Below are 10,126 nucleotides of genomic sequence, written 5' to 3' on the forward strand. Positions count from 1 at the left end.
CAGGGCGGCAGCGGCCTGTCCTGCCGTGGCCTCCCCCGCCCCGCCAGCAGAGACGTTACGCCGGCCGGCCCGAGGCGGGGGTTGCGTGCTGCCCGGGGGAGGACGACGGTGGAACTGACCAAGACCCCGGGGCCACCCAGGCATCTGTCCCGATCACAGGCAAATGGCAGGCACCTGCACCCCCACAGGCTGAGCCTCAGCCGGCCACTAGCAAGCTGAAGGCACTCACCTAGTGCCACACAGCTTTTTATTCTGCAAATAAAACTCAACAATGAGGAAAAAACAAGTGCACTTGCTTTGGAGTAGGAGGGGATACCCGGGCATGGTAACAAGTAGTCCCCTAAAGCAGCCACACACAGAGAAGCGTTACAGGGGTGGCTGTATTTTTCTCACATACAATATCACAGTACGTGTCTACACGGTGCCAGTTGCCAGCACACAGGTCACACTCGGTGTTTTAAACCAGACCTATTACTAGTTCAGAGGAAAATGAAAAAAATCCCTACACGCACCCACAAGCCACATATTTAACAGTCCAAGGCCATCCCCTTGGACAGACACCACTCGCAAAGGGCTCTTGCTGTCCACACGTAAGGCACCTTTCAACCACAGTAAAGCTCCAGATGAGCGGAAGAGACACCAAGAATGGCATTTCCAGGCTCTCCCAGCCACATGTCAGTTGTCTTCCTCTGAGCTGACACAAGTAGACCAGGAAGAGAGAATCCATCTCTGTGACCAAAGCGCTACCACAGTCCCCTTTGCAACAGGGGTAGCTTGCCTGGCCTGTGAAACATCCTGTTTGCCTTGGTTCTGCAGAATTCCGAAGAAATATCACATCATGGAGTTACATTCCAACTTGGAATCCGACCTTCTCAGTAATAGTTACAACTGAATGTTTAATTTATTGCTCATTTTCAAAAGGGACAAAGGCCACAGATGCTTCCCGAGCTGTGCCATGTCCCTCTGGTTAAATTATTCTCCGTAGCAACTGTCTCCCAAGTGCAAAAATACAAAGTTCCACTCCTGCACTGTTTCCACAAACATCCTCAGCATCTTTCTGGGTTTGGTTTGTTCCATCTCACTCTGGAACCCTTTACCTTAGGTACTGCCTTTGTCACTGAATTCAGAAATCTGTTAATGCTGTCCTTCCTAGCCACAGTGCTACAGCAGCTATCCTTGCTCATTTTCCCACCGATTTAAAAAAAAAACAAAAAACCCACAACATTTGAAGTTGTTGTTTTGTTTTTTTTCTGCAGGGGTAAGAGGAAGAAAAGAAGGGCAAGATTTATGAGAGCTATTATGAACAGCCTTATTTTCATCCCTCCCAGTTTAAAAGGAATTTAGTTTCAAAAGAATGCATTTTTTCCCCTAATACTCCCTTGCTTTGCTGGAAACAAAATCACTCTGTCAGCCAGAGATCAGGATATTAAAATGACTATGCTATTTTTAGCATCATTAAGAAAAAAAGACAATTACATTTCTAAAATTCTATTGTTGTTTTAATAAGGTGTTACTAAGAGGGTGCTACACATTAGGGCTCTTTAAAATACTTGTGCCTTGACTGTGCTCCTTTAATTATCGCATCGCCTTGGTACACATACAGGCAGAGGAATTCTGTCACAGTATCCGCTCATGCATTCTCGGCCATTTGGCTATTACGTCAAAGCAAAGCTACCGAATCACGTGTGCGCAGGGCGGGAAGGAATCGCCAGGCCACCAGGCCAGAGCTCATTTTGCTGGGTTATTTAATGCCAAGGAAGGGCAGTCAGGTCATAATCGGGTATAATTAACACTGCCATACCCTGAATCCTCTTTATATTCAAGTCACATGACAACCTCAGGAAATGAAAAAATCTTTCCTGCTATTGAAACACCAAACAACACCTCCAGCTGATCCCGGTAATGAGAAAATAACAGCTCCTCTGCAGGCAAGGTTTCAGAGGCAGAATTTTGTCTATGCAACTCCCCCAGGGAAAGTTCACAGGCAGACTCAAGGCCTTTGCCTACCTTAGTTTTTGGGGTTTTTTAAAGAAAGGTAATGCTTCAGGCTCAAGGGCTTTGTCAAGACAAGGTCTAGATGATTCAAAGGACCAGAGGTGTGTTACAGAGCTATTTGCTGAGCTTGGTTGTAGCTGTGGCTGGTAGTTAGTTGGTCTGAAGAGGTGTGTAACAGGGAACACCTACATTTCAAAATGCAGCAATGCTTTGTTAGTACTGGCAACAAAGAAGCCAATTACTTAATAGGCCAAGAGGTCCCACGTCAATGTAAATATTTGAAATAAAGGGATTTTTTACTTATTACATGACAACCTTTTGATTAAAAAAAGGAAAATAAAGAGATAACCCTACCTAGAAAAGAAATGGCATGAAGACACATTTAGCTCCATGCAATTAGGATTTGAAGGCAGCACCATGGGGTTTCTGCTGCCACAGAGACACCGCCATCCCTCCCACCCTTTCTTGCAGTTGTCATGCAAGTGCTTCACAGCTGGCAGCCAGGGAGCCCCTGAATCATGCTGCTTAAGACTCCAAGGTCTGATGAAGCCCTCCAGAGCTTGGCAGGCACACAGTAGCAGGACACAGCTTGTCTCATCCCCATTCCCTGCAGGGAAGCTCACCCTTTTAGCATGTGCTCTGGTCTCCAGTACTGCCAGGAAATCTCTTTCTGCTGTAGAAGTACTTTAAAATCTATTTAGGTATGAAATATTGCACTTTTCTAGGGGCCCTGCCTAGGTTTCATTTGCTGGTGAACAGAAATCACCACCACATAAGCAAGGCTGAGTTTTTCTGGGCTACCCAACTGTATCCATTACCCTTGTCTGAATTAGCAGCTTCAGGGCAATGTCCCATCCACGCTCTGAAAGTACCAGAAAGGCAGTGGCGCTGAACTGAGCACCAGCAGCATTTGGCATTCTCCCCAGAGCTGTCTGAGCAAACAAGGCAAAGGGGAAAAGGCCTGTCCCTCCCTCTCTCCACCTGCCTGGTGACTCAGAACAACTAGAAATGGCAGCTTAACTCTCATTGCTGCCAGAACACAGACTGATATACCCAGCAGTCACAGTGAGGGCACCCGGAGTGCCAAGAAAGTAAGTATGCTTAGCCCTTTTTGGGGGTGGGGGAAGGGATGGGGAGACTTGTATCTCTATAGCAACCCCTGCCTCACTGATTCTGCTAAATGATCAGGAACAAGGGCCGCTCTAAAATTAGATCTTCTAGCGGGCCCTGCATGAGGGGCAATAACTCCTGAGACAAAAGAAATCATTAAAACTTCATTTCCCTCTACCTTCACTGAGCAACTTTTGTTATCTTAGAAACTTCTGGGAAAGAAAAAATGACGTATAAACCTTTTGCATTCCTAGTGTGATAATTTGGGCAGCCTGACTGAGAGCAAGTGATAAATTCTGGCTGAAGTGATAAAGTTCTAGGTACAAAAAAATCTGCATGTCACGTCCTGCTTTTAAAGAAATACAGAATTTTAAAGAAATACAGAACATGGCTGATAATGGCTGACATGGGCTTCCCCATCAGGAACAAGAGGCAGCTGCTTATTCGGGCAGAATTCCTTTGAGAGGGTGGGTTTGCTGAAACCAAAGAACCAGTTTGCTTTGAACATCTTGGCAAATGGCATCCACATTAGTAAAAATCAACCAGAAGCTGTGAAAGGGAACCATGGTGCAGGGAAGACATACAGATACTCTCAGGACTGCAAAAACCTTGGAAGAGAAAGCTGACAGGATTAATAGCTGGTGGTAGGAGAGGGAGGAGCAGCTGAGATGGCTGTAGGACCAGTCATAGCTAGAGCCAGCTGCAGCAAGAAGAAATTACTTTGAAGGGAACAATGATCACAACTTGTCTGCTTGTTTTCACTTTTACCCAGAACACCTAAATGGCTGGAGCAGGAAGAAGGGGCATGTAAGCCAGAGAGGAGTTAGAGGAATCAGTACTAACCTCAGGGGGAACAACTGAAATCCTGGAAGGGGCACAAAACAGGCTCTGCACCCCAAGAAAAATACACAAAGAAAATCCCATTACTGTAGCACAGACTCTGCTCAGACTATGAATACTTCAAGGATTACAGGGCACGCGGAGCTATGACCCTATTTTAACCATCTGAGGAGTGCACACACTAGCAGGGAAGTCAGTTCTGCTTCTGCATAAAGGCACCCGTTCCCAGATCTCTGCTGAGCCAACAGACTGCTTTTAGCCTGTACTGGTATTTGACAAACAAGCAGCCTCTGGTTTTCAGCATGCACACTGCTAATAGCCTAGAACACAATAGTTGGTTTCCAGTTACAGCAGGGAAGGCTTTAACTTATTCACAAGAACAGGATAGCGAGTCAAATAGCTTAGTAGGTTTTAGAAAGGGATTGGATGTTTGCATGGTGAAACAACATCCACAGCCGTATTAGCTAGGATAAGGGTTACAAGCTCAGCGATCCTCACGCTATGGGACAAAATGATCAGTGGCTGGGATCACAGGCAGACAAAAGCAATAGCCATTCCCTGAAGCTCCTTGCAGCAAGGTCACATGACCATAGGCAGACTCTGTCAGAAACCAGATAACCCATTGTGCAGTTCTAGCTGGGCTAATCCTGCATGTCCCCAGAAAGCTCCAGAGAGGCTAGGCACAGAATAAAATGGAGAGAAATCCTTGTTATAAAAAAAAAAAAAAAAAGAAGCTTTATTGGTATGCATCCTACAGAAATGGTTACAAGAAAGGGCCTTGGATTAATCTGTCAAAGAAAACATTGAACAGCTGTGCTCTCCCTAGAAAGGCACCAGCCATGAGCAGGTTCCTTACAAGAGGGCAGCATGGAAATATACTGGAGGAAGACAGGATGGGGAGAGGACACATGGGATTGGTGCTCTGTTCTTCAATACTGATGTGTGGGGTGATTTCAAAAAACTGAGAGAAAGCCTGGTAAGAACTGTAAGGTGTTTCCCCACAGCAGAAGTGGCACTTGCTTTTTACTATGCTGGTCTCCATATATAAATACTTGCCCACCAGGATTTTTATAGCCAGCTGGGGTAGCTACTAGCAGAGCTTCTGGAAAGGCAAGAGACAGCAATCCTCATTTGCTCTTTCTTATAGTCAGCTCTGATCAAGTTTCAGTCCCCACTCAGTCCATTACTTCTCTAACCCCAAGTATACTACTGAATTTGTACTGCTTTAGAAAAAAACAATCAACCGGTTTTCAATAATAGTAAAGTCCAAAGATGTTCCAAGACCCTCTTGCCAACCCAACAAGAGGTGTAGCCACATATGGATAGGATCACCTCTTCTTGAAGCCATACTTTTTCCTTTCATAGAAGAGATCTGTCTTGGAACTGCCCAGGTTGACGATCTTTGGGCAACCATCTCTCTGTAAGAAGAAAAGAGGATGTAAGTTAGGAGATGGGCAAAGAGAACAGTATCACCATTTACATAGTTCTAGTAGGATCTCAGTTCCCACACTCCTCACCCTGTCCTCAATACACATTTGTAACACCTGTGCAGACAAACTTCTCTCCAATGCTGGTTACTACCAGCAAGAGAGTGGAATAGAGAAGAGGATAGATGTCTGTTTAACATTACTCTAGGACATTCTCTTCCTCAGGGTGAAGATGGAGAACAGTTCATATAATATCAGCAGTTTAATGAAAAGGATGCTCAGTGCCTCAAGACTGGATTCTTTCTGAATTAGAATAGGCGGGATTTATAGAGCTCAGGGGGACAACCTCTCCCCTCCTTAGCCAAAAAGAATCCTGTTGCTTTAGATGTCACCGAGCCATTCTCATGTTTAGGGAACCTTCTCAGCTGTGACAGCAGAACTGAATCTCAGATTTCCTGCATCTTGGATTGATTGCTGCACTGATACTGCAGAGGCTGTATACTCATCTTGGGAGAGGACAGCTATTCACAGCAGCTACAGGGGTACGTTCTTGAACCTGAATTCCAGTAGACAGTGAAAAAAAAGCCACAGGAAATGCAAGGGGAGTGGGAGAGACCCACCTCAGACGTGTGGTTGCAAAGACAAATCAGAGATGCACCTCTTGATGTACCAGAGAATGTTTGTCCATGGGCTACCTGAGCCCAGCATCTGCATAACTCTTGAGGGCAAAATGATGTGGCAGGATACAGCAGCTATGAGGGCCCCAGCAGGCAGAGGAATACATGTTTTTGACTGTTGTGTAAGCCCAAGTAGATTAGATTTATAAAGTCTCTGCGCAGATGTCAGCTGCTGTAGAAACTGCATCCAAGTTGCTCCACTGATACCTGCTCCTGTGCAGGAGATGCAACATGGTGGGGAGGGTCTGCATGGTAGAAATAATGGGGGGGGGGGGAAATCACCCTTCCCCATACACTTGCCACAACCCATCTCTAGCTACTGTCTCCTTATTCGATTTCGAACCTCAATAACAGGACTCTTCCAAGCCTTGCCTCCCACAATCCAGGGAGTCTGACAATCCTGACAGCATTATTGCAGGGCTCTGTTCATTCTTTCACCTCCTCCTAAGGAGGCAGCATATGAGCATGCTCCTATCCCCGAGAAAAGATTACTTTTTGCAACTCAGAGCTGTCCTGGGTGACAAGGTGGGATTTTGACCCTTACCCACAGACTGAAGTGGGGTGAAACAATACCTGAGTTCCTCACTCCATCAGAACAAATGTACCAAGAGTAACCAGACCCTTTCCTTTGTGTCCAACAGCATTCCACCTCCTCCCTACATTTTAGTATTTGCTTTCTTGCTTCGCTATCGTTTCCAGTCTTTCGCTGACAAAGATGGAAGTGCTGTGACTGAAACCATGGAGTGTTAGATCTCCTGGTAGAGAGCTCTGTCCATCTGCTTTTCTTATTGACACTAGACCTGCTACTGTAATTGTGACAGGCCGCATGCTTCACTTTTCTTGTTCTGAGCACCCTACACCTGTGGCAGCACTTTTCAACCCTGCAAGTCAATCATGTCAAAACTGCTGTTTCAGATCTGCAACTTCACATCTGCAATAACCACTAACATTTGAGTTTGCTGGTACAGAACAACTGTCGTCATCTGCAGCCTTCACCCAGCTGTCAAAATACCTCAGTTCTGTGATTAGTCATTCTCTTGCTCCAGCTCTACACTTTCTACAATCTTCCCTTGCAGAGCAGCTGGCTATTTCACACCTGAAACAGGCATGACAAGCTATAGGTGAGCTTAGGTTATGAAAAATACCTGTTGAGGATCAATATGAATTAGTAAAAATAAGCCCAAGCCTATTTTATTCATGACTTACCAAGCCAGGTGTCTTGGTTCCAAAGGCAAGTGAAAAAACCTACTGTTTCTCACAGCATTTCTAAAGTAGGAGGCTGCACCACCACCACAGTGCTTATATCCATTGTTAGATACTAAGAAAGATTATGGTCCTTGTCAGATCTAATGATTAAATTCAGATGAGGACCTGCCCCTATCCTGAAATTAGCTGTAAGCCTCTAGAGAAAACATAGGCACTCCAGAGAACTAAACCAGCAACTCACCCAGCTGCACATGTTCCTCTAAATCAATCTGAACCATTCTCTCAGTGTGTTCTCAACTGTCATTAGGATGTGCTGGAGAGGGCATTTGCAAAGAACCAAAACCCAAACCACCTTTAACAGACACTCTCACAGCTATTAGGTCCGTATTCTGGGGATATTGCAACTTTGAGCATCATCTTCTTGCTCTTCCCTAAGGTCTTTCTATCACTTCATTTGCAGTTCTTCATGTCTTGCACTCATTGTGTTAGATTGTGTTAAGACAGGGGGTGAATAGCTGTCTCATTTCACACAGACAGTGGCTATCTTTCAGGGCAAGAGTATTATAAAAAGATTATAGCCCTGACTATAGAAATAAAGGTTTGTTACACCAAAAAGTGTTAGCAGAAAAAGAGATGTCTACAATATAGGCCATTCCAGAAAAAAAAAAAAAAAAATCAATATTCCACTGAAATTGTACAGGAAACTTTAAACTTGTAAAACACAATTAGTGGTCTAGACACTGGACGCTAAGATCTAAATTTATGCTGTAATCCAAAGGAAAACACAGGTGGTGACTCCACAGGCTGTAGGTGCCCTTGGTCGGTGGCCGATAATGGGTTTCCAGTGAGAAGCTGCTCCCACCCCTGCCTTTGCAGTGTCTGGAATATCTCTGACCTGGATAAAACCTAGGCTGAGAGATCTAGTAAGATAACAATTTAAAGTGGTAACTTGCAGTGTGTGGAGGAAGCAAAACATAAGCATGCAGTGCAAAGCAGCCAAAGATCCTTCAGGATGAAGACAGTTACAATACCTCAAAATTCTATGATATCTCAAGATGCTTTGCAAACATGGGGAACTACCAACGGGGGAAGAAAGTTATAAGGTAATGAAAGCCAGTGCCAATATTGGTAGTGGAAACCAAGTGTCCTGTGTCCCAGTGCTTATTTCAGTAGTTCCAAGCACCTTAAAGTTAAGTGTGGATACTAAATAAAGACATAACCAATTCAACGAAGACTGGATGACAACATACGTCTTTTTCCTGGATGGTACACTCCTTGCAGTAGTAGGCATCAGACACTCCCGGACCTCCACAGATCACACAGCGCCCTTGATACGAGCCGTAGTTACACTCATCACATATGCGCACAAGAGTGCAGGGCCGCACATAGGAGTCGCAGATCACGCACTTGCCATCACCTGCAAGTACAGCAGAGCCTCTGGTACAGAACACCCTTTTCTCCACCCCCACATTGAAGATTAAAGGCTTCCTAGTCAAAAAACTTGCCTGTACACTCAAACACAATACAACTGAACTGTGGAAATTTATCTTGCAGACACAGGGTGTAACGTTGTATTTGCATGAAGACTTGAGAGGAATAAGGGCTAGTAGCCTGCAATATTTGGTTTTTTAAAATTTAATTCATGCATTCACAATCACAGAAGAAACCCAAAGTTACTTTGTCCATGATTAGCCAACACCTGCTTAGATCATACCGTTACTTTTACTCTAGAACTTTTCCTGAATTTTTCACTTGTGAAAAAAATGCTGGACTGACAGGACTAGTGTCCTTACCTACACAGAAGCAACAGTGTAAGCTTCTCTGACAGTGCCACATCAACAAAAGTCTGGAGTTACTATTCTCAAAGAGATGAGATAAGAGATTGTACTTGTGGTCCCTTTAATACTTCATCTGTAAGAAGGCCAAATAAAGGGCAAACTGGCATGAACAGCCATTTCACAGAAGTTGCTCTTGTTTTCTCACAAGGAACTGAGTGAAATTGAAGCACTCATATCATACAAGCAGCCATCAGATGCCACTGACAGTCCCTGCTGTGCTGGACCTTATCCAAAACACTGACCTAGGGATGAAAGGCTTCATATCCTATTACCAGTTCCCAAGGCATCTAATCCTGAGTCCCACAAACAGCTCATCTAACCTGCTCTTAAACCTCCAGCACAACAGCCCTCAACTACTAACGAGAATCTGTTTCACTGCTGCGTGCTCTTGAAAACAATCTTGTTGATTCAAACTGCTCTTCTCCTCACTTTTCTTATTTTTGTACTCTTTTTGAGTCATGAACTAGTCATCTTATTTGTTCTGTTCCCCTACAAGGATCTAATGACAGATCATACTCTTTCTTCCTTTCTACAGTTGAGCACTAGCATTTGATTCTGCAGGTTTTCTTTTTTGCTCTAACTCTAGGTGTTCCCCACCCCCACCATTTCTTATTCTCCCAGATGCTGAAGGGAAACACTCTCAAGGTGTGAAGAAGTCAGAGTCCAAAAATGCAATTTTTTTTCCTACTTTGAAATGATCAGGCTGATCATTTTATATTACAGATTACAAGGAACCAATCAGGAAGTCACTGTACCCTCAGCTACTGAAAATGCTGGCAGCATATACTCTACAACAGTGTGTACTTATGTGACAATCTATTTGAACATGTAACTTTCTAAGTATTCATTGATGTATACTTGCAATATTCAAGTAACTGTTCCCATATCAAAGAGTGACATCAAGTTTGTGATTAAAGCAAAAATAGAATCCAATCTGCAAATCCCAACTGTATGCTCTAACCACGTCCCCAAGCATCTATATGTAGAAGCTATACTTACATTTTTCACAAAGTCTTCCAATTGCTGTAAGAAA

At 44.2% G+C, this 10,126-nt stretch overlaps 1 protein-coding gene across 1 annotated transcript; it reads right to left on the reverse strand.

Annotated features, from left to right (window-relative positions):
• Positions 1-4,659: 4,659 nt before the first annotated feature.
• PHF5A (PHD finger protein 5A) lies at positions 4,660-10,126 on the reverse strand (the record flags this gene model as incomplete). Its single annotated transcript, XM_026863051.1, has 3 exons — positions 4,660-5,363; positions 8,506-8,672; positions 10,093-10,126. Coding segments are annotated over 3 exons (291 nt in total), but the record flags the coding sequence as incomplete, so codon positions are not given.

Source organism: Athene cunicularia, assembly GCF_003259725.1.
Source record: "Athene cunicularia isolate RWA chromosome 1 unlocalized genomic scaffold, athCun1 chr1_part2, whole genome shotgun sequence".
Lineage (NCBI taxonomy): Eukaryota > Metazoa > Chordata > Aves > Strigiformes > Strigidae > Athene > Athene cunicularia.